Source organism: Poromitra crassiceps (assembly GCF_964638095.1).
Source record: "Poromitra crassiceps genome assembly, chromosome: 18".
NCBI classification, from domain to species: Eukaryota; Metazoa; Chordata; class Actinopteri; order Beryciformes; family Melamphaidae; genus Poromitra; species Poromitra crassiceps.
This window is the reverse complement of record NC_139636.1, coordinates 16,322,625-16,348,664: the sequence shown is the minus strand read 5'-3', so window position 1 is coordinate 16,348,664 and position 26,040 is coordinate 16,322,625. Positions and strand designations below refer to the sequence as shown.

At 44.2% G+C, this 26,040-nt stretch overlaps 1 protein-coding gene across 1 annotated transcript in view; it reads left to right on the top strand.

The window, feature by feature from the left end:
- The window catches only part of furinb (furin (paired basic amino acid cleaving enzyme) b), a 109,680-nt gene that overhangs the window by 56,422 nt on the left and 27,218 nt on the right, over nt 1–26,040 (top strand). Inside the window, exons 4-7 of the mRNA XM_083654302.1 lie at nt 5,022–5,117; nt 8,132–8,260; nt 8,474–8,550; nt 24,214–24,302. Of these exons, the coding sequence (XP_083510428.1) occupies nt 5,022–5,117; nt 8,132–8,260; nt 8,474–8,550; nt 24,214–24,302 (391 nt within the window). The remainder of the gene's footprint in view (nt 1–5,021; nt 5,118–8,131; nt 8,261–8,473; nt 8,551–24,213; nt 24,303–26,040) is intronic.

The following is a 26,040-nucleotide window of genomic DNA, read 5'->3' as shown; positions in this document are numbered from 1 at the left end:
CTATACTATGGAACAACACTCATATCAATTAAATGCAATCAATTGCCAAACAAGCACTATCTCTTAACTCCTTCAAATCCAAACTTAAAATCTCCCTGATGATTCACACATAGCCCACACCTCACACTGCCTTTTTAACTGTCTACTTATCTAATTGTCTACTTACTCATTTTGTTCGCACTTTTGTATTGCAATTTTCTTTGTTCTTTTCTTGTTTGGACTGTTGCTTTTCCTTTTCTTATTTATTGTTTGCTTGTTTCTTTTCTCTTGTTTTTGTTTATATTCTATGCTTTGTAAGGATTATTTTGAATATTGGTTCTAATTTCTGAGGTAGGGACCCCGAATAAGCCCGCTTAGCGTTTCCTGTCTCTACCGGCACATGCTTTTGTTGTTGTTTTCCTGTCTTTGTTTGTGTATTTTTTTTAATATGTGCGAATAAATAAATAAAATAAAATAAAATAAAAGGCAAAGCAAAAGTACAATTTCATCATTGGTTGAAGCCCGAACAGCATATAGGCGGTGAGATGAAGACAGTTTTGACAGAACAGATTCCATCTCACAGGTCCTTCTCAGTCAGTCCCGAGGTCAGGAGTTCACATTAATAACACACTTAAGCGCCCGTCCCCCAGCTATTCACAGCATCAGGTTTCCAGCGGAAGCCTTAACTCCCACATGCACACTAACTGAGCCAGTCTCGGTCAAAGCATGACCACAGGCATCACACAGCAGCCTAGGCTGCCAAAAACCTCCACCGGATAAGAGACTGTTTCTTTGTTTGTGTCTATTCAAATGTGTATCTGTGTGTGAGAGAAGGGAGCATGTGGCTTCTGTTCTGCTTCACCTGCTTCATACAAAACGCGTTTAAACGGCGATGAAATAAGAATGGCCGGATTTGGATTAGCCTATGCTAAAGCGTTAAGCTTGTTTCGGTGTTTCCACTCTGTAATCCGGCTGCTGTCTCTCACATTACTTGCATTGTCTGCTTTGCTCAGCTCCGTGGTGCTAACATGCTGCTTATCAGTGCCCCCTCTGAATCATCACATGGTGGAGAGATGACATTGGCAGCTGCGGCTGCATACGCTTTCACCATTATGCTGCTTATAGGAGGGGTTGTTTGTCATCCCTTCTCCTCACTCCCCTCTCTGAGGGGAAGCATCCCATTTGTTTTGGGGACGGCTTCTGTTGGTTTTGAACAAACCTCTGTGTTCACTGCTTACTGCGTGGCGTGCACTTGCTATATTTTGGATGGATGTGTCCCTGCGTATTGGCAAGGGCCTCACAATACGATACGTTCATGACACGTGTGTCACGATATATGACATCATTTACTGAAGATATAAAAAATAGAGCTGAAAAAATGGGTACCACCTGCCTGCGTAGTCTAATACATCACATTATATTGATAGCTCAGCAGACAAATTGAAAAGCGATTTAATTCAAAATTCCATTTTATTAGATCGTGGGGATTTGAGAGAATTTTTTTTACCTGATGAAGGTCTGATCGACCGAAACGTTGTTTAATTAAAGTTTGCCAATTACTGGATGGTGTGCGGGGAATTCTTTATCTTCTACTTATGGACCCTATCCTCCGACGCACCTATCCTTAAGACTGTGCATCGGCTCTTCTTTCAAGATTTGAGAGAAATAAATTTTAAATAAATGTAAAACATTATTATTATTATCATTATTATTCGATATAATCGATACGAGGACTGGAAAATCGATACAGTACCGTGGAAAAAATATAATTTGCAATACTTAGCTGTTGTTGTTTTTTTGCACATCTCTCACTCTCTATCTCTCTCTATCTCCCTCGCTCGCTGCAGAGTTAAGATTGTGGCTACAACAGTCCACTGTATCTTCAGGCACACACACAGGCCTTATGGTTTATGTATCTCTCCCCTCTCTCTATAAGCTGTGCAGATAGGGCGATTTGGATCTGGACAGGGGCTGTCTCTCTACTGGCTCTGCATTCGAAACAAGTCCAGAGCTGCCTCTCCCTACTAGTCTCCAAACAGGAAAGCCCTCAGGACCCGGTGCAAAAGATGTAACCGATAGTTTATAACTAGAGACAATTATAGACTCAGGCCGTGCCCAGCCTCCTAAGTGTCTCCTTGTTTCCCCTTGTTTGCTTGTTTGTGCGGTTATGTATGTTTGCTGTCTGTCCGTGTCTCAGACCTCAGGCTTGTAGTTATTTATCTCTACTAATTAGCCTGCTTACACGGTGCTTACTTGGTGCTCAGGCAGGGCGGGGTTTGGCCCTGTGCTCTCAGCTGATCAACAGCGGCCGATCGGTCTGAAATGTTGTGCTTATTCCACATATTTCCCATAATCAATCAAACCTCTGTAAAGTTTAGATGACATCACATTGAATGTCATCTTGTATTCCAGTATCAAAGTCAGCTTTGAAATGAATGCGCTATCGTTTGACCATTTAAAATACATCTTTGGTTAGATGGTGGTGGTATCTAGAGCCACACAGTATATATCTCTGGTAGATTTGCTGTGATAATCTCATGGTGAGCAGTGGGCTTCAGTACCTTGAGGTCATTCATTTGAGGTTATGCGTGTAATGAAATGAGCTAAATTATAATGAATTAGTCTAGGATCACTTGAACAAGGTTAATAGCTTCAGTCTCTGAGGCAAGGTCTTCAACTAGGCTAGCGAGCACCGACACCACACCAGCCTTTACTGCTGTACTGCACACGTTTCCATTACAGGATTCGCAGGCTTTGAGAGCACGTAATCAAGCAAGCAGAGAAACTGCCCCGCTGCTAGAAACGGCGACCGCAATGAGGAAATCAGCAAAAAAGGAAACACCCATTTCAAAGGGCTAGAATATAAATTAACACTTTTACAATCTGCTAGAAATTGTAAAGGAGATGTAGGCATTTTTACATGCACTTAATGCCGCATTTCCACCGACGGTCGTGTTTTTGCAGCAGCACACAAAAGTGGAACCAGTCTAAGCTTTTGTCACCTGCAGTGAAAATTCAGCAAAGAAAGCATTCATCACTCACAATAATAATGCACAACAGCATGTGCTTAATCTTAGCTCACTGTTAGCCCAGACATCATTGAGCATCCATCTTTGTATTAGTTGCTGCACACCACGTTAGCCATCTTTCGAATACCATTTTGAAATGTGTTACTCTTTAGTTTACAATTGATCAAGAATAGTGCCTACTATGGTTTCATTGGGAAAAGCATACCGTAGTCGTAGTGTGCACTTGTGTTTGTGTGCAAAAAGGGTGTCAAAGCATGTCAAATGTGTACGCAGTCTGAACACAGGAATGCGTAGTGAATGAGTCATTTTCACTGGCAAGCTACTTTGTGTGTAGACTATTGACAAAGATGTTTGTTGTGATGATTTTTTTTGCAGCTCCAGGAACAAAACTGTATTAACATTGACATGACATTTACAATATGAGATACAGTATTGGCATTTACTGTCATATTGGTACACCACCCACACCCACTGAACTTGGCATATTCCAGAAGCCTCCAGCACTTTAAAGCATACAACTGCATGGTACCCGACCGTTCTACCCTTGGATCTCGGGAATGAAATAAATTAGATTTGCTTCAGCTTCATCTCTGATCTCTCCCACTCTTTCTGGTTATTACTTTTTCAACACAGCTGGGGCCCTGTTTCTCCACTTCTACAGTCGGCAGTACATCACAACAAACTGAAATTAGAGCGTCGTAATAACACAAGAGCCAGTGTGGGAACGTCGTAATAACACAATAGCCTGTGTGGGAACATCGTAATAACACATAGCCTGTGTGGGAAGTTCTGGGAATGTAGTAATAACACATAGCCTGTGTGGTAGAACGTCGTAATAACACAATAGCCTGTGTGGGAAGTTCTGGGAACGTCGTAATAACACAATAGCCTGTGTGGGAAGTTCTGGGAATGTCGTAATAACACAATAGCCTGTGTGGAAACATCGTAATAACACAATAGCCTGTGTGGGAAGTTCTGGGAATGTAGTAATAACACAATAGCCTGTGTGGGAAGTTCTGGGAACGTCGTAATAACACAATAGCCAGTGTGGGAACTTCGTAATAACACAATAGCCAGTGTGGGAACGTCGTAATAACACAATAGCCAGTGTGGGAACGTCGTAATAACACAATAGCCAGTGTGGGAACGTCATAATAACACAATAGCCAGTGTGGGAACGTCGTAATAACACAATAGCCAGTGTGGGAACATCGTAATAACACAATAGCCAGTGTGGGAACGTCGTAATAACACAATAGCCAGTGTGGGAACGTCGTAATAACACAATAGCCAGTGTGGGAACATCGTAATAACACAATAGCCAGTGTGGGAACATCGTAATAACACAATAGCCAGTGTGGGAACGTCGTAATAACACAATAGCCTGTGTGGGAACATCGTAATAACACAATAGCCAGTGTGGGAACATCGTAATAACACAATAGCCAGTGTGGGAACATCGTAATAACACAATAGCCAGTGTGGGAACATCGTAATAACACAATAGCCAGTGTGGGAACGTCGTAATAACACAATAGCCAGTGTGGGAACGTCGTAATAACACAATAGCCTGTGTGGGAACATCGTAATAACACAATAGCCAGTGTGGGAACATCGTAATAACACAATAGCCAGTGTGGGAACGTCGTAAAACACAATAGCCAGTGTGGGAACATCGTAATAACACAATAGCCTGTGTGGGAACATCGTAATAACACAATAGCCTGTGTGGGAAGTTCTGGGAACGTAGTAATAACACACAGCTTGTGTGGTAGAACCTCGTAATAACACAATAGCCTGTGTGGGAACGTCGTAATAACACAATAGCCTGTGTGGGAACGTCGTAATAACACAATAGCCTGTGTGGGAACATCCTAATAACACATAGCCTGTGTGGTAGAACATTGTAATAACACAATAGCCTGTGTGGTAGAACGTTGTAATGACACAATAGCCTGTGTGGGGATGAACTGCAAGTAAACGCTGACATTGTGTGTATGTTGTTCACCACAGGTGCAGTGGGCAGAGCAGCAGGTGGTCAGAAAAAGGAAGAAGAGGGATGTCTATGAAGAGCCATCAGACCCTGATTTCCCCAAGCAATGGTACCTGGTGGGTAATGGTCTCTCACACTCATAGCTTCATCCTCGTTAATCAGTTATTATGAATATGTTATAACTATGGTAATTGACAGAGTTTAGATTTTTCCTGAAATTGTGCATTACCAGCCTCATAATATGTACAACAACAAAAAAAAGTCAAATAGACAATATTCCAAAATGTCAAACATAGTCTAATTTGCAGCTTTTCACTGTATGAATGCTGCATGTTTGTTGCATTTATCAACAAGGAAATTCAGCTGCACACATTTAATAGAAGAGATTATGATGTTTGATCTCTTCATATATTCCATTCATTAAGTTCAGCCACTTTAGATTTTGAAGGTACCGATAGATAAGGGTCTTCTCTACATTCAGTTTGGTCAAGTAGCACAGTGAGTCTTGACCTGAACATGGTTCCCTCTTTTTCTTATGCCATTACTTGGGATTAAACCTCAAACACCCCCTTATCCCGCTAAGCCAGAGCATGACTGCACTCAATAATGTCAGCAATACAGATGCCTGTGGGGATACCTGATTTAGTGCTGCGTTCAATATCACACTGGCAGCAATTATTAATTCCCTTATGGTCCGCCAGATAAGCACAAATTGAATTGCTGTCTTTTGGACTAGCCCTGTAGGTCTTGGTTACACTATCTGTGTCTTCTCATAACACGGCGCCAACACAACGTGTCCTACTTTGACTCTGACTCTGAACCTCGCATCGCAAATGACAATGGCACTGAGTCCGTGTTTTTCTCCATTCGCAGCCTTTCTCAGGGATGCTTCAATTTGCCCTTATCTCCCCCTTCTCCTTTGTACTTATCTCCCCCTTCTCCTTTGTACGCACTAAGCTTCTGTCACTGCAAATGGATTAATGGCAACATTGACTATCCCCGACATGAATCTCCCGTGAATGGGAGCTGTGAAACCACCTCTGCCATTCAGCATTAGCCCTCTAATCTCCTGTGGACTTGCCCTTTCTGCTGTTTAACATCTTCCACACAACCAAACAACGACGCCTCAGCTGGAGGAATATGCTTTGTCTCCTTAGCTGGAGGAATATGCTTTGTCTCCTTAGCTGGAGGAATATGCTTTGTCTCCACAGTACAAGCAGACTATTTTTGATAAGTCATGTAAAGGTCAGAATCAAAGAGAGGATGCAAGAAGGAGCAAACTAGTCGCAATAAACTGTCTGTTTATTTTGGTTAGTCTGGGTATGACTAAGTGAACCATTATTTAAAGGGGTACTCCACTTTTTTGGGAGTTTAGCTCATTTGCCAAACCCCCTTCCCCCACATAACCAAGATACACCATGCCTTACCGGCACTGTCCGCACAGTTTACAGTGACCTACAGTCGTGAAGTTAGTATCACCATAGAATGGAGGGTAATGGTACAGCTGTTAAAAATCTACCAAAGCACACATCTCACGGCGCCAAAATACATGTTGTGCTTCGGGTACTCGCCACACAATGAAATATTAATCCAAAATGCACATAATCTGTCTTTTTGGAAGGAAAAGAGATCGGCGGCCAATGTTTGGAAAGTAGTGCCGGCTACTTCTTTTCCTTCCAAAAAGACCAATTGTAGAGATGAGCTTTTATGCCATCCTAATCCGCGTGTATGCATGAACCGTCCGCCCGCCATAAATCCGCACGAATTATTTCATACTATTTATAGATCCGCGCCCGCCACGCACCCGACGCTATAAATGCTATAAAAGGAGCGAACTTACGGTTTCTGCTGCCGTTGGTGCGATCGCTGCAGTCCAAGACTCCAAATAAACTTCCATGCTGTATTATGTCCAGTGCACCACTTGCCCTCATGTAGTTTACTCGGCTAACGCTATAGCTTTAAGTTTAGCTTACTTGATTGCCTCATTGTATGGGAAAATACGAACGCGTCTTCTCTTCAAACACGTCTTCAGCGGAGATTCCTTTTTGAGGGTGACGTCATTGACTATATGGACGAAAAGTAGAGAGCACATGGCTGAATTGTTTGGTTTACGGCCGTGGGTCCTTTGGGGGATCTACAATAGGCGACAAAGAATGTGCCTGACGAAAAATGTAGCTTAAAATACGTTCATAGACTAGAGAACGTAATTAATATTATTTTTCCTCATTAATGATACATTGTTTCAACCGCCCGCAACCCATCCGCTATTAATGAGAATGTTTATCTTTATGATCTGGGGGCACGATATCCGCGGTCAGCGCGGTTATAACTGCGGCCCGCGCATCACTAGTATCTTGGTTATGTGGGGGGGGGGCAAATGAGATAAACTCCTGAAAAAGTGGAGTATCCCTTTAAACTTTGTATAGGAATGGTGTCAGTGGCAGCACAAAGCCCACATCCAGGCATTTATAAGCTCCTTAGTGAAGCACCCTGCCGTCACGCAGTGCAGCAGCACCACAGCTCTGTCCTGTGGAGAAGAATTAGTGCGAGTCGGAGGGAGACCTTCCCTCCTATCCATCTCTCCCAACGCCATCTCTCTTCTCCTCTGTAATCTCTTGTAACTTGGTCCTTATGAAACATCTCTGTCACCTCCAGCACTCTCTGCTCTCCCTACTTGTCGCAGCACTTCTCTTTCGTTATTCATCCAAATCACTCTTTTACCCTCTGTCTCGTGCTCGTCTCTCTCTGCCCCTCCTCGCACTGTTCTTCCCCGTGTGAGCGAGGCGATCTCTCTGACCTCCAGCAGCTTCTCTGTCTCTCTCTCTGACAGCGAACTAGCAGGATGCTCACACTTGGCAGTCCAGTCTTGCTTAAGAGGCAAGAATACGGGTTTAAATCTCCGTGCACTGCCCATGACCTTTCTTTATGGATTTGTTTTTTCATATAAGTGTTTATCTTGGAGTCGAACCTCTTTATATGTAGTAAGTAAAAGAGCTAGCGTGCGTCAGAAAGGCGGTGTACGATGTCCCGATAACCGACGGGCCTGTAAGTATTTGACAAAGCGTGATGTTTGCCGGTCACAGCATGATGACCGACGCTGAACAAAAGGCTTCCTGTGCTTTTCCTCCAGTCCAACCCGACCCATCAGGACCTGGATACCAAAGCGGCGTGGGCTCAAGGCTACACGGGGAGAGGTGTGGTGGTCACTATCCTGGATGATGGCATTGAGAAAGACCATCCTGATCTCGTCAGCAATTATGTAAGTCAAAGAATACAAATCAAGAACTGAAAAGCTCAGAATTTTGAAGTAGCCCATACCTAAAAAAAAATAATAATAAAAAAAGTAGCTATAAAGTGCTATCTTATCTTATCCTTTTAAATGTATTAGTTTCTGAAAAATGCCACCGGAAAAGCTGGGTGAGGATGACTCAGTAACAGGATGGAGAGAGACCTTTTGTCACTTCTCTCCCAGGATCCTGAAGCCAGCTATGATGTCAATGATGGAGATGCTGACCCCCAACCGCGGTACACACAGCGCAACGAGAACAGGTAATTTGGCAGCACAAGCAGCAATCTGGCAGTAGTAGTAAGGCAAGGAATGGATCTTCATTGCTACAAAATGAGCTTTCAAACTTTATGGAACTTTGACAAACTGCTGCAGCCATGATTCATTTCCAGTGTGTGTGGGCCAGAAAATCCGTAAATGAAAACTTCTTCTTCTTGTTATGCTCTGAGTCATCATGCATCTCTTGTCCATACATATTTGCCTTTATTCCCTAGTATCATCTCTGGAAAGGACGTCGCACAGATCTTTGACTCTGCAACACAGTCGAAAGAAAAGATCTAAGACTTTTTCTGTGCACACAAAACAGGCTTATTTCTCTCAAATTTTGTTCACAGATTTGTTTACGTCTATGTTGGTGAGCACTTCTCCTTTGCCAAGTTAATCCATCCAGCTGACCGGTGTGGCTTATCAAGATGCTGATGAAACTGCATGATAGCATGATTATTGCCTTGGGCTGCTCACAATAACACGTTGGAGATGGCTTGAAATGAGCTTTTAATCCACAGACAACACTGGTGGACGTTCCTGCAGGCAAAACCTGTCACATCTGTGGCATTGTGTTGTGTGATAAAACTGCACATTGGCTTTTTATTGTGACCAGCCTAAGGCACACCTGTGCAATAATCAGCATCTTGATAAGACTGTCAGTGTTGCGTTTATATATATATATATACCGGTATATATTATTAATTAATACACAGGACAAGATGTTACTATCCCTAGCAAAATCTGAGGAAAAACACATTTAGAAGCCCAATCCAGAATAAAACAAGCTAACAGGCTAACAAACTAATAAACACAAATCACCAGTTACCTACCCTAGCCAACAGCAGTATGAAGCATGTAATTGGGGTTTTTAAGTGGGCACCTTCCTTCACCGATGTTTCGTTAAGTTAGGCCCACGACACCTCAAGAAGGCTTAACGGTGTAATCCAGCATCCTGGAAACACCCCCCTCCATGCTACCACCGCACAACTGCATATTACCTCACTATCTAAGCCTAGCTATCCAGGTCGGTTCGGTATGACATTCCTAACTACACCACCACTGTCAATGATTCAGCCCTGTTGATGCGGACCGTCAATCATGACCAGCAACATTATATATATATATTGCTATTTATGGCTTGTTTGCAACCACATGATTCCGATGGCGTCGCTGGGGGGCAGCTCTCCCAGAGCTACTATGGAGAATGGAGGAAAGCGAGTATGCAAGAGGTTGCATGCCTCTGCAGGTGTCGGGTTAGAAGAAGATTGCCAAACATACAATGAAGAGAAGCCATTTTTCCAGCAACTTGTCCGATTTCGCTAGTGCTTTTCTATGTAGCCTGCTGCTGGCTGCCCCCCAGCATGGTCATTAGAGCTGTCGAAAATAATCGATTCAGAGATGCATCGCGATGCTTAATAGGACGATTCTGAATCGATTAACAAATATAAAAAATCGATTATAATTTTTTTTTTTTTTTTTTTTTTTTTTTTTTTTTTTTTTTTTTAAATAATCAAATAAAATAGAATGTAAGTACATGCAGTTGTTTATTTTAATTATGGATCATAATACAATGCAATTCCAAATGCACTTTTATTTTAAAAGTAGCCACACTGTGAGAAAAAAGAAAGTGAGAAAAAATAAATCATGTATTGCGGAAAAAGTGATGCATCGATTTAAGATGCATCGTGATGCATCGAGATGCATCGGAGATGCATCGAGATGCATCGTATAATCGAATCGAATCGAATCGTAGACTTGTATAATCGAATCGTATCGAATCGTGAGATCAGTGAAGATGCACAGCTCTAATGGTCATGTGGTTTTCAAACAAGCCGCTGGTCAATGGTCTCGCCAGGTCTCACCCCTTGACGTGATGTCACCTGAAAACAAGCTCTAAGGTTAGTTGAGAGGGACTGAAACTCGTGAGAAAGCACCAAATCCAGTAGGTCTGTGTATGTTCATTTTCAAACATCCAGGTCATAGAAAGTTAAGGATTTATTAAAAAAATAAAAATAAAAGGGGAAGAAACAAGATGTTTTTGGTGTTCATCCAAACGCCATCATCGGTTGTAATGAGTGCAACAGGAAGTAAGTCTGGCAAATAAATACGCACGAGAAAAGTCACATGACAAGCACATGGCATGCATGGAGTCACATGACTTGTTGAGATCCTCTTGTACTCATTACAACTGATGATGGCGTTTGGATGAACACCGAAACGTCTTGCTTTCTACCTTTTGTAGTCCAGTGTTGTTGTTTTTTTAATAAATCCTTTTTAAACAAATCCGGTAGGCTTTTGTTCCACTACTGGCTGCGTAGCATTAGCATTTAAAACCAATTATATGAAGTTGGAAAAGCCCTGGTGCGGTCATACTGCAACGTCTCAGAAGACTGTTGCCTTTCTGAGAGAGCTTTTCTCCTTGCTTCAGTACATCAGCCAAGCTGCTGTCGCTGCATTTCGAGGTCCAGCCCCTAAAACCCCCAGAGCCACTTCGCCACCTATTTGTCGCTAATACAATACTTGTTTACTTCACTTGTGCTCTCTGCTGCAAGCTCTTTCCTGCTGGCCTTTGGTGATCGCATTAAAACTGGCTCATTCCAATTTAATGATGAACACTAAAGCTGTAGCTACAGTAGGGTGAATCCTAAACCTCCCTCCCTCGCTCCCTCCCTCGCTCCCTCCCTCCTAACACTCCGGTCCTCTGCCTTAACTCGCTCCCTCCCTCCTAACACTCTGGTCCTCTGCCTTAGCCCGATCCCTCTGCAGCAGAGGAGAGGCAGCATCCCGCTTCTAAAATGCGCAGCAGGAATTGTCTCAAATCTCTCCCATTTCTGGGACAACTGCCACAAAGTCTTCTTTGTTGTTGTTTGTTGTTCTGCTTTTCTCCTTTGCTTTTCTTTCCAGTCTCCAAAGACTTGTGCAGTTAGTCAGAGGGAGAGGCCGAATGAGACTGTAGAAACTAGTGCACGGAAATGAAATCTTCTTGGTTTAAACTTTCACATTCTCTATCTTTCTAAGCCACTTGTGTTGCATTGGTTCCCCCCCCCCCCCCCTCTTCTATACCCCTCTGAAATAGGATTTGTTTATCTATTTATGTATTTAAAAAGAGGTTTGCGGAGGGTTGCCTTATTTCTTGTCCTTGCCAGCAGCCGTGCTCAGCGACCCCAGACCTCTCTGTCAGTTTAAAGTAGATCCCACTCTGTCCTGCTGATGGAACAAAGCATCTCTGGAGAGGATTACTCCCTGCTTCTGCTTCACCTGCTCCTGGACTGCTGTATACCACTACCTCACATACACAACACAGAATACTGCTGTATACCACTACCTCACATACACAACACAGAATACTGCTGTATACCCCTACCTCATACACAACACAGAATACTGCTGTATACCACTACCTCACATACACAACACAGAATACTGCTGTATACCACTACCTCACATACACAACACAGAATACTGCTGTATACCACTACCTCACATACACAACACAGAATACTGCTGTATACCACTACCTCACATACACAACACAGAATACTGCTGTATACCACTACCTCACATACACAACACAGAATACTGCTGTATACCACTACCTCACATATACAACACAGAATACTGCTGTATACCACTACCTCACATACACAACACAGAATACTGCTGTATACCACTACCTCACATACACAACACAGAATACTGCTGTATACCACTACCTCACATACACAACACAGAATACTGCTGTATACCACTACCTCACATACACAACACAGAATACCGCTGTATACCCCTACCTCACATACACAACACAGAATACTGTTGTATACCACTACCTCACATACACAGCACAGAATACTGCTGTATACCACTACCTCACATACACAACACAGAATACTGCTGTATACCACTACCTGACATACACAACACAGAATACTGCTGTATACCACTACCTCACAATACACAACACAGAATACCGCTGTATACCACTACCTCACATACACAACACAGAATACTGCTGTATACCACTACCTCACATACACAACACAGAATACTGCTGTATACCACTACCTCACATACACAACACAGAATACTGCTGTATACCACTACCTCACATACACAACACAGAACACTGCTGTATACCACTACCTCACATACACAACACAGAATACTGCTGTATACCACTACCTCACATACACCACACAGAATACTGCTGTATACCACTACCTCACATACACAACACATAATACTGCTATATACCACTACCTCACATACACAACACAGAATACTGCTGTATACCACTACCTCACATACACAACACAATAATACTGCTGTATACCACTACCTCACATACACAACACAGAATACTGCTGTATACCACTACCTCACATACACCACACAGAATACTGCTGTATACCACTACCTCACATACACAACACATAATACTGCTATATACCACTACCTCACATACACAACACAGAATACTGCTGTATACCACTACCTCACATACACAACACAATAATACTGCTGTATACCACTACCTCACATACACAACACAGAATACTGCTGTATACCACTACCTCACATACACAACACAGAATACTGCTGTATACCACTACCTCACATACACAACACAGAATACTGCTGTATACCACTACCTCACATACACAACACAGAATACTGCTGTATACCACTACCTCACATACACAACACAGAATACTGCTGTATACCACTACCTCACATACAACACACACGCTGCGCAGCCATTTCATTGGTATTGCCAAGGCAATTATTCTGGACGCGATCAATTTATGTATGAAATGAGAAGCAAGGGTGTGTCTCTTTGTCAACAGCGTCAAGCTGCGGGTGTTTGGCGTGACCTATGGAGAAATGATCCCCCGCGAGCTCTGTAAATCACCTAATGCAGACAGACTCTGAGTAATGCTCACCACTCCTCCACAATAAAATGAGATGAATATATTCATAAGAGAAGAAAGCGTGAGTCAGGGCAGGGCTGTGAAGGCCACTTCATTTTGTATTGGTGACACGCAAGGCTGATTTTTGAATTGGCATCTTCTTAGCTGTTCCACAGAGATGTACTCTTGATTTGGCACTAGGATTGGTAGATATTGTTGGAGGGGGTTCAGCCTCAGTGTCTTGCTCAAGGACACTTCCGCAGGGTGGATGCTCACTGTAACAGGGGCTTGAACCCGTGTCTCTTAAGAGTTAAAAGCTAACAAACATATTTTAAGTGGCTATGGTTCATCTATGAAAAATTGCCCCATGACTGTTTGTGCGCGCGTGTGTGAAGCAGGCAGGCACACACTCCACCCCTTCCCTTCTAAGTTGAATGAGCATAGCTACTAAAGTTATTTTCAGTCATTCGGGGGAACAAAGAGAATTGTGAGAAGGCAAAGATCTGAGGAAAGGTGTAATATAATTTCTAAAGTGGTGGGTGTTCCCAAGCGCGCAGTCAGCTCCATCATTATGAAATATAAATAGAACTAGCCACACTGTTACTAGAGCTTGTTAACCAATCAAACGGAGGCATGAAGGACCCTGGTCAGACTGGTCACCAAGAACCCAAGGACAACAAAACAAACTCTGAGAAAACCACAGAGTTCCTTGGCTGTGAAAAGAGAGCAGAATGGAAGCACGGCAGTCTGTGTTGCAGGAGGCTCTGTATCTTTTGCCAGACACTGACAGACAAGTGGCTGGTGAGAGAAATGATTTAAGGAGTAAAAGATTATAATGAAACACTTTTATTCTGAAGTCTGGCAAGTGTCCCTCAATTTGAATTGATGCTGTGAAACATTGTCCCCCTGTGGGGAAATTTGTCATGGACTCAAAAGTTGCGTACATAAAACTGCCTCTGTAAACACACATGTAACACATAAAACAGCCTCTGTAAACACACATGTAACACAACAGCACATCGCAAACTTACATCTCAGTTACATATTGCACCGACCACATAATTGCATACTCCACATATTGCACAATACACATATTGCACAGCACTCATCAAACACACATTACAAGTAAGTAAGAAAAATAAGCTGCACCATAAAGCTATTGAACAATCCCTACAGCCTCAAGCAGCAAATGAGTGCTTAAAACTGCTGACTTTGCGTGTTGGTGCTCTATATTGGCTGCCCGAACATATGAGCTCGTACTCTACGTGCATATTATGAGATGGCTCTAACAGAATTCTCTGTGCTCGCCTGAGGGCAGACTGCTCATAGATTAACTGGAGAGGCTGATGTTACCTCCTCCCCATAACCTTCATGGCAGTCTGTACCAGGTGAGCGAGTTTAGATGTCCACTACAGTACAGTAAGATTGCCATACCAAGCAGACATCCCATACCTAATTATACTCTAAAACCATGATCCTCTGGTTCACACCGTGCACCCTGAGTCTGCGTAAGAAGTATAATAAATAATATAAACAACAACGCAAGCTAGCAACCTACATGTTGAAAATGGCAAGTTTTGACAAAGATGTGGATTGTGCAGGCCTGCTTGGTACTTTCGGTAGATGGTTGTAAAGATAACAGAGCTTTTTCTTTCTTTCTTTTTCGCTATACCAGAGTGAGTGCAGCCCAGACTCTCCTGCACTGGTACAGCACGAAACAAAGTGTGGAGACAGTCTGGCAAGCGAGACTAGTAATTTTGTGAAAATGGGATGTGTAGGCCTCCTTATTACACTTTATTTGCCAGCACCTAATCTGGGCACCCAGAGTCTTATCAGTCTGATGACTTAATAAGACTGTGGGACAGACGGCTGATATATCGTGGTTTCCGCTGCATAGTGGATGTTCGCACCAAGACTTCCGCTTCTTTGCGCCGCGGTTATTGTTTATAGTCCAATTAATGTGAGTTGGAGCTGATCGATTGTAGGCCCAGATGACATTTTGGCTAATAATAATAATGCCTTAATATAATAATAATATAATAATGAGTCTTATTATGAGTCCTATTAGTCGTCAGACTGACTGTGGGTTCCTAGATTAGCCAGCACCTAACAGTTTAACAGAAGTCATCGCAGTCTCTAGAGTGGGCCGTTTGTTTTTGGCAGAATGGAGAAAGAACAGGAGTAAAGGAATGGAACTGCACACACAAAAATATTTCATTTAATTTCTCTGGCCATCGCATAATGTAAAAGAATGCCCCCCCCCCCCGCTGTTTACCTTCAACTTGAGCAATTATAGTCTACAAAGCTGCCGCCCATCATCAGTCTGCTTCCGCCGTCGACCACCTGTTCCATCATCAGTCTGCTTCCGCCGTGGGCCGCCTGTTAATTTCCCAAACGGCTGGAAGGCGGCGGGCGACAGACAGATGTCGGCAGCAGGGCCGCTCGCTCACCCTCAGACCTGACCCCTCTCACTTCCCATCTGCGTGTGCATCGTTAATACACTTTATACCAAGCAAGAGGACCCTGTGATTGAACGCCGCTGTTTTCTAGCCAACTTTAAGGCCTGGGCCACGCTGACTGGAGATGGCAGTCCAAGCCTCAATTGACCAGACATCACCGAGTCCATCGACATTAAGCCCATTCAGCTGTTAGAGACTGATGAATGGGATGTTGGAGCAGGTGTGTCAGCCGTGTGCCGAGGTACTCCGGTTGAAGTGAGACATTGGGAGCGATCTAATCAGAATCAGAAATGCTTTCTCGATCCCCGGTTGGAAATAAGAGTTTTGTTGCATTTGCTCACATTCTAGAAGAGTTAACGTGTTTTTCTCATTAAGTTGCCATGATTGCATTTAAGCCATTAAGAAACACCTTAAACCTATTTTATTGTCTGGCAGTCTTTATCTGATCAGTTTCCAGTAACTCCCGTTGAGTTATTGCGGAGATGTCCTTTCAGACACCTAATCGTTTGGCTGTGGCCATTTTGGCCACAAAAAGCCCATTGAATGCATTGATAAGTGTCATTTAACTTGCCTGCTGTGCTGCGCAGGCATAAAGCGGATGATCAAGTTTATTTGGTGGTTAGCACCCTCGCCTCGCAGAAAGGACCCAGGTTTGATTTCTGGGCCGGGTGTTTTCTCTGAAGAGTTTGTGGGTTCATAGTCACATTAATTTCCTCCCACATTCCAAAGACATGCAAGTCAGGTGGATTGGAGACTCTAAATTGCCTATACTGTAGGTATGAATGTGAGGTTATGTCTCTATCTGTGATCTACTGGTGACCAGTATAGGTTCCAGCCCCCCTGACCCTGAATACTGTAGCAATAAGCAGATGTAGAAAATGTGGTTTTCTCACAACCAAAGCATTCAAATCTCAAATTTTGAACAAACTCATCTGATCGTTGTCTTCCCAAGAATGGAGAGACTGGCTTCCTGGTTGGCCAAACTTTGGAGAGATGTCCACTTCACAATCCAGAGTAAGCAGTTGAATAGAGGCCAGCCTCAGGCCACAGCTAAGCTGAGCAGAAAATAACCTAATTCTTTTAGCAGCTCCAAGATCTAGCACCATTCACTCCCCCTATAACAGATAGAAAGCCACAGCGCTATGCCAAGAGACAGCTACTACAACTCAGCCAAACATGGGTTAGACCAGGGGTTCTCAACACGGGGACCACCACAGGTCAAACATGGGTTAGACCAGTGGTTCTCAACATGGCGACCACCACAACTCAAACATGGGTTAGCCAGTGGTTCTCAACATGGGGACCACCACAAGTCATACATGGGTTAAACCAGTGGTTCTCAACATGGGGACCACCACAAGTCAAACATGGGTTAAGCCAGTGGTTCTCAACATGGGGACCACCACAGGTCAAACATGGGTTAAACCAGTGGTTCTCAACATGGGGACCACCACAAGTCAAACATGGGTTAGACCAGTGGTTCTCAACATGGGGACCACCACAAGTCAAACATGGGTTAGACCAGTGGTTCTCAACATGGGGACTACCACAACTCAAACATGGGTTAGACCAGTGGTTTTCAACACGGGGACCACCACAGGTCAAACATGGGTTAGACAAGTGGTTCTCAACGTGGGGACCACCACAAGTCAAACATGGGTTAGACCAGTGGTTCTCAACTTGGGGACCACCACAAGTCAAACATGGGTTAGACCAGAGGTTCTCAACACAGGGACCACCACAGGTCAAACACAGGTTAGACAAGTGGTTCTCAACATGGGGGCCACCACAGGTCAAACATGGGTTAGACCAGTGGTTCTCAACATGGGGACCACCACAGGTCAAACATGGGTTAGACCAGTGGTTCTCAACATGGGGACCACCACAGGTCAAACATGGGTTGGACCACTGGTTCTCAACATGGGGACCACCACAGGTCAAACATGGCTTAGACCAGTGGTTCTCAACTTGGGGACCACCACAGGTCAAACATGGGTTAGACCAGTGGTTCTCAACTTGGGGACCACCACAGGTCCTTGAGGGGGTTCCAGGGGGTCCCTAGCAGACTGATGAATTGCTAAACTTCACCATTTATTTCATTTACAAGAAGTTAACACAACTTGAGAATGTAGAAGAATAACTGTTTGATCCTAGTTTATCTTGTTATCTCTATAATAGAAATAGTCACGGCATTCTGAACAAAATCAAATAATATTCTCAGATTTGAGTCTAAGAGGGTCCGTGGCTCCAATTTGACTGTGTGATTATGTTCATCTATTCATCTGACAAAATCAATTCCACAAGGTCCAATGCCTTTTTGTCTTTCTAGCTCTGTGTGGGAAAGATGGCCGGGCCACCAGGCATTCCTCACTTCCTCGCTAGTTTCCTTGCTCACCAGCTGATGTAGAACATGACTTGAGACTTGTCCACTGGGGTCCACTACTCATTAATCACAGACCTACCGTAAATTCCGGACTATAAGACGCACCGGTGTATAAGCCGCGGGACCAAAATTGACTATTTTTTTCTTCTATAAGCCGCACCGGACTATAAGCCGCGGGTGTTTTGATGTTTAATTACCATATGAAAGGGTTCGTGCACAGAGAGGAATGTCGGGAAAGAGATCGCTGTTTGGGGAAGCTCCCATTTATTAACATTTCAACAAAACAAAACAAAAGTCAGGTCACTAATCCCCAGACAAAATCACACAACAATAGGCTACCGTATATGTGCAGCAAACCTGTAACCAGAGAAGTCAAGTCACTAATCCTCGTCTTCCTCTTCTTCCTGCGTACTGAAACCACCAAAGTCCTCATCTTCAGTGTCGGAAACGAACAGGTTCAGGGTGGCTTCGTCAACCACTCTCCTCTCTCCTTCAGGTGCCATGGCACGAGTCCGATACCTCACGAGTCCGACACCTCACGAGTCCGAAAAAAGAGGCTAACTTCCCCCAGACCCTAACCCAAAACCTAACCTCTCCCACCCCCACGCCTAAACCTAACATCCCCCAGACCCTAACCCAAAACCTAACCTCTCCCACCCCCACGCCTAAACCTAACCTCCCCCAGACCCTAACCCAAAACCATGAGGTGTCGGACTCGTGAGGTATCGGACTCGTGAGGTATCGGACTAGGGGGCAGTCCCCGTGGCGTCATCCTCTTCATCCCGCAGCAGTCCAGCGTTTTGGAACCCGTTGGTAATTGTGGATGTTTTCACACTCCTATAATATTCCGTGATCTTCCTTTGTGTGAATTCGCCGAAGTTTGTGATTTTCTCCTGATAGTCGGGAGGGAGTTGTTCAGTAGTTCTCCCCCGGACGGACAGTCCCTTTTGCCCAGGTTACGCGCGGCTGCTCTGTTTGATCGGCGGCTGCTCTCTTTTAATGCGAGATTGACTGCTTTCAACTTGAAAGCTGCCTCGTGTGAATTTCTGCGTACCTTCCCCATGGTAAGTGAGAGTGTTGCTTCTACTGCTCGTCTTGTTGTGAATATTCCTTGATCTTCCTTTGTGTGAATTCGCCGAAGTTTGTGATTTTCTCCTGGTAGTCGGGGGAGGGAGTTGTTGCCCGAGTGGCCGTTTGCTTACCGTAATTACCATATGTAAGTGGTCACGCACAGAGGGGATTGTCGGGAAGAGATGGCTGTTTGAGGAAGCTCCCATTTACCGTATTACAACATTTCAACAAAACAACATAACACAACACCACCGTTGTTTATTTTTACAGTGCACACAGTGTCCGCGGTGTGGTGAAAAGAGGGCAAGAGAGGAAATTAAAACAGAAGTGGATTTATAGTTAGAAAGAGTGCTAAAAAAGAGAGATTTTTTTTTTTTTTTTTTTTTTTTCTGAAAAAATCCATAGATAAGACGCACCGTTATATAAGCCGCAGGGGCCAAAAAACGGGAAAAAAGCCGCGGCTTATAGTCCGGAATTTACGGTAATCACATAGCCTACTTCCCTATGATGTCAACTTTTATTAAGACTGGCTTGCACTGTTCTCTACCACCTCCCAAGGTGTCCTTTGGTGGAAAAGGACAAAGGAAAAAAAAAAAAGTGTCAGGTGGGGTAGGGTATAATATATAATTATATAGAGGGCAGGGTATAATATATCGTACCCTCTATATATAATATATATAGTTAATTAAGGGATGTGTTATAATGAGTGAGCTAAGGTTTGGCATTTAGGGGAGTTGTTCGTTTTACTTTCCAGGCTGGTCAGGGTGCATTTACAGGGTTTCGTGCGCGCGTGCGTGCGTGTGTGTGTGCGTGCGTGCGTGCGTGTGTGTGTGTGTGTGTGCGCGTGCGTTTGTGCGTGTACACACATGTTACACTGCATCATGTGCAGAGAGATAGTATATAGGAGGACATCTCTACAGTCCGCGGTAAGAGAAGGTTAAGCAGAATATGACTGTGTCCGCCTTGCTGCTGCTGATAAGATAAAGGGGTCACATTGGCTGTGAGGATGGAGCGCCTTTAGTTTGGCAGTCTTTTATCTAAGCTTTGATGGGTCTTTTCTCCACAGCCTCTGTCTAACCTGGGGAATTGGGTCTCTATTCAGTATTAAGCAACCCTATAATTGGATTTCCAATCTCACACCTTTAACACGGAGGCTAACAGGTACATGGAGGTGACTTGAACACAGCGTTTATTCACTGCCGGCTTCCAGCTCACACATACTAATTGTCCAATGAAATGCCTTTGCCAGGGATAAATAAGGCTGGGCCATTCTTTAAGTGTTTTGTTGTTTTTTCCCGGTCGGTCGCACCAACCTTTACTTTCCCCCCCCGGCTTTGAAGCCCACTTCTCCATGGCCTCACTCGTAACGCTGTCCTCTCACACATTTCCAAAATCTATTTTAAATGGGCATAGAATGGAGACGTCCAGTAAAGGGTCTCGGAAATCATTTCATTTCATGGACGTTTGACAGATCAAAATGTGGCCTCATCGTAAACCATTTTTGTCCACTCTGGCACGTCTGATCCCCCCCCTGCGCACATTAAGCTGTCTGGCTGCCTGAACTGAAACCAGTCCCGTCCAATCACTCACTCACTCCAAACACACACATGCACGGAATAATCAAAACAGCTGTTTGTTGGTGTGTGTGTGTGTGTGTGTGTGTGTGTGTGTGTGTGGGGGTGGGGGTGGGGGGGGGGGGGGGGGTGGCGGCTAGCCTCCAGCATCGGACATTTAATCATGTGGAAATGGCTTCCCAAGCCGCTGGCTCAGATCAGTCTGCCCATCCTGGCTGGATCCCCTCCCTGGCTGGCAGCACATCTGTGGCCACAGCTCTGTGGTCTAAGGATATGCAGCTTAAAGGCCATATTAAGATGCTATGGGTGGAACAATGAGCTTGCTGCTTGCCAGGAATGCAGAGCGGCGCTGTGTATCAAGCCTGCTGCCTGCATGGCCACTGGGCTGTGGATGTGGGTTTCTGGCCAGAGTGGACACAATGCCAGCTTTGACTGTGTGGGGGACCATTAAAGAGTGTGTGAGATGATCCAGTCTTCCTCTGCATTCGCTCCACAGTGCTGCTGTGCCACCACAGCAAGAAAATCAACCACCCTCCCGGAGAAAATGTGCAATGAATATGTCATCATAACTGAACTGAATGGCCCTGTAAAACATAAACTGGTACAATTGTTCTGTTTATTATGAGTATGATTAGTCTTCTAAGAAATATGGTGTAAGAAATGCAGCCTGCAGTAGAGCTGTTAGCGTCAAAATGGGGATGGGTGTGCAATAAAAAGTAACCCCCGAGGTGAAATTACAGAGGAAACACTGGATAAGCTGCTTGTATTTCTTTAAAAGTGGCTCTTATTCTGATAATACATTATAGTACAGGATTATTCTCGCAGTATATTTATTTTACTTAAGGTTGCTAACAAGTCGCTATTGCCTGCTGCTATAAATGTATTTTGAAATTGACTAGTTGACAACAATACAACCTTGATTGCACGGATAACAATTTAATTGGTTGTGTGATATATTACGTCCTGCTACAGTACGACAAGATCCTTGTGTAAGGGCGTATCAAGTGGGTGAAGAATAAGGCTTGTCAGACCAGTTCATCACTTGTTTAAAAGGGACTCTAATGCCTGTACTTAGTGACAGCCAAGGTCATGAAATAAACGACTTGCTAGGAACCATCATTTAACAAGCACCGTAGTGCTTTTGAGCTGAGTATTGTTCTCTATAGCAAAAAGAAAAATTCTAATCAGAAGAAAGCAACAGCGATGTTCTCAGTGAACAATATTGAAAATGAGCGTGTGGGTAATGTATCAGAGCTAGCTCGAGCCTAATCAGCTGGAGACGTTGTCGTGCTCTGACCCCGTGAAATGACAATATTGTCCTCTGCCTCCTCCTCATCGTTAAGGAAGTGGGGAGATTCAACAAGGAAGTGTGTAATTTCTGCTTCTTCCAAAACAATAACGTGGTATGTAATTAGTAGTTGTGATAATGTTCGCACAGCACGCCCCAGACTAGCGTAATAAACTCTGCACTTCCTAATCAGATGTCTGCCACTCTAATCATAATCAGGAAACAATCTTAATGACCTACGGTGAATTATGCCAAATGCTCGTTCTGTTCCGCCCGTGGGCGTTGGGATCACAACAGCAAAAGGCTGTGTAACGGATTAAAGCAAGATTGAAGCCAGCCAACAACGCTTTAAAGGTTTCAATTGAAAATGTTCATTGTCTTTTATGAAGTCACTTCTCTAGTCTAGTTATTAAAGTGTGCCCTTTGGGATGGGGGGGGTGCTATTGGTTTGTGCAGCGATAGTGTATTCGATTTGATATCCACAACACCACTTGACAGCAGGTAGTTATTGTCGGGGCACCTGTCTGTGTCTGAAACTCAATACTGCTCATAAGTATTGATGCAGGACTAGGAGAATAATTAATGTACATCGATAACGTCTCATATTTCATTTGTGAAGCTTGCAGACTGCAGCCAGTGACTGTAGGTGAAGTCGCTTTTAGACAGGTCTTTGTCCTTTGACGTTTCTCTTCAGTCATTTTGTATTGGAAGAGCCTGTAGCCACCTTACTGCGTTAATATAGGATGCTGTATCGTGTGTGGTGGGACATCAGTCATCTTTCATTGGAAGATCCTGTGTTCACTTCTCTGTGGTTTATTAATATCAGATAAGTGTGATGGGAGAGAGACGAGATAATTATCTTAGAAATTGCCTTTTCCCTTGATGCTTACGAAAGGATATTACATTTGGCCTAAAAGATAAGGGGTAACACTTTTTATGAAGCTCATGTCTATAATGCATTATGAGCACATAATGCATTTATAAGGCTTCACAAAACTCTTTATAATTGTTTATAATCATACATGGCGACTTATAACAAGGGTTTTAAAGTATTATAAGTGGTGGACATAATATAATAAACAGAAAATAATATGCTGCTATAGCATGACTTTGTGAACTTTAAGTCAATTGACAGCAAGTGATCATGCATTATAATTTCCTGGCGATATGATGCCACTGAATAGACAACAAACGATTAGTCTGACATTTATCACCCAGCCATAGGGCATACAGCTGCTACTCAATCCATCTGGCCATCCCGCTTCAGCGGCTGGGGCAACAGTGGCCGAAGTAGCAGCGGCTCAGACTACTCTAGCAATTAACCGGAACTAACTAGCACTCAAGGAATCTAACTAATCTACAGCCTAGTCTGCCCTGTCCTGACCTACTCTAATCTAATCAGCCCCATCAGCCCCACAATAAAAGCCCAACACACAATAATACACGCAGCCCTTCACAATAAAAGCCAAACACGTACTTCACACAGCCCTTCACAATAATCTGCCTAACTGTCCTGAATTTGCCTTTTGATGCTCACGATACTGTGGGGAAAAGCGAATATTATCTAGTAGTGTGCCTTCCATGCTTCTACTGTAATTACTTGTTCGCCATGAAGGTCGTTCTTCTTTGTGTTGTTATGCTAACTAATCTTTGAATTCTGAAGCTTTTCAGATGAATATAATATGGAGGGCACATCGGGCCTTCCGGCACTCACTGCTAATTCTCCAATACCCATGAGTCTGCAGCAGTTTCAAAAGAACTCATGGTTTTATGTCTCGCTTGTTAGTGTGCTGGATTCTAGCCACATTTCGGGAATCTATTTTTTAAGAGCCCAGCAACATTCAGGTGGTTACTGCAGCAGCATATGACAGCACGGTTCATTTTACAGTCAATATTGAGCTTTTATCTTTCTCCTCTGTCTCATTACTGTCCTTTCATGTCCTCTCTCTCTCTCTCTCTCTTCTCTCCTTCCAGGCATGGCACCCGCTGTGCAGGAGAGGTTGCAGCTGCAGCCAACAATGGAGTGTGTGGTGTGGGTGTGGCCTACAACGCTAAAATTGGAGGTGAGTACAGCTTGCCACTGGGATGCCAGTAGGAGGCAGTACAGCTTGTCACTGGGATGCCAGTAGGAGGAAGTACAGCTTGTCACTGGGAGGCCAGTAGGAGGAAGTACAGCTTGCCACTGGGATGCCAGTAGGAGGAAGTACAGCTTGTCACTGGGAGGCCAGTAGGAGGCAGTACAGCTTGCCACTGGGAGGCCAGTAGGAGGAAGTACAGCTTGCCACTGGGATGCCAGTAGGAGGCAGTACAGCTTGCCACTGGGATGCCAGTAGGAGACAAAACAAAGCACATTCAAACTGATGATACACCAGTCTATTTCTTTCAGCTATGCTCTTTGGACTCGTCTGTGTCCTGTCTTCAGAGTCAGAGTTTCAGCGACGTCTCCACATTTGTTTATGATCCCGTTAATGTACATTATTGGGCTGTTATGGGGTAGCGAAAATGCAACTAGATTTATTTGTCATACTGAACGTTTTTATTCAAACGTTTCCGCTGCAGCCCAGCACAAATCTGAACTGTCCCCAGTTGCATTTTAACACTCGGCCTGCGACAAACTCCAGTCTCTCTCTTATCAGTTAGGAAAAGGGCAAATGAGACTCCCCTCCTCGTCCTGTCTGACAGAAGAACAACCTAACCTGACTAACAGATGTTGATGTAAAACCTCTTCAACTCACTTTGCATTTGTCCCCGAATCCACTTATCGCTGGGCGTCTTATTCACCGTCGTGTGAATCATCTGTTATTAATAGGCGGTCACAGTATGACGCTTGGGGTTTAGGGCTGTTGTTGAACCCGTTAATAATTTAAACCTGCCAACATGAGCGAAGATCCATCGAGAAGATTATTCAGTGAAAAGAAACCCCAATTAGATCTGTAATCACAGATTCAGTCTCAAAGTTGCTTTTTGCGTCTGGAATATTTATTCCCCGTTTTAGAGGATTCCAAGGAGGCTTTTTCTAACATTTGTCACCAAACAATCTGTCAACGACACGACGGCCGCCAACAAGCCTCTGTGCAGTCCATGGCAGTCCCGTCCACACAGATGTTCGCCGTAACTCTCCTTCTTTGTCTTCATTACCATTCATCTCCCGCTCTGGAAGCTCATTGGCCTTGTTCCGCTCATACATTATTCCTGCGAGAATCGACTCATGTCGCGGGGTCACTGGATGCTTTATAAACAGCTGTGGCGTGCTCCCAAATACCAATAGTGAGAGAGTGTGTGTGTGTGTGTGTGTGTATACAAGCACATATGTTTTGTGTGTACGTGTGTATGTGTACACGTGTGTGTTTTACCTGGGGGAGGGGGTGGCGAGGTGGTTGGCTGAGCCTACTTGCAATATCCTTACTGCTCAATGATTCGAAATTAGTGTTTAACTGCTGTAATTGACCCTCCTTGGCTCACTCGGTCTTTCTTTCCACCTACCTGTGTCCCCCCCCACCTCCCCCAGCGCTCGCACGTAGACTACCTGTGTCTCCCCCCCTCCCTCCACCTCCCCCAGCGCTCGCACGTAGACTACCTGTGTCTCCCCCCCTCCCTCCACCTCCCCCAGCGCTCGCACGTAGACTACCTGTGTCTCCCCCCCTCCCTCCACCTCCCCCAGCGCTCGCACGTAGACTCGCTGCCACCTGCTGCCTCCGACTTAGCCGGAGGGGAAGTCACAGCAGTGCCTTAACAAGGGATTGCAGAGCTGCAGGAAATTGATGAGAATTGCTACGACAGAGATCAGCATCACAGCTTCAA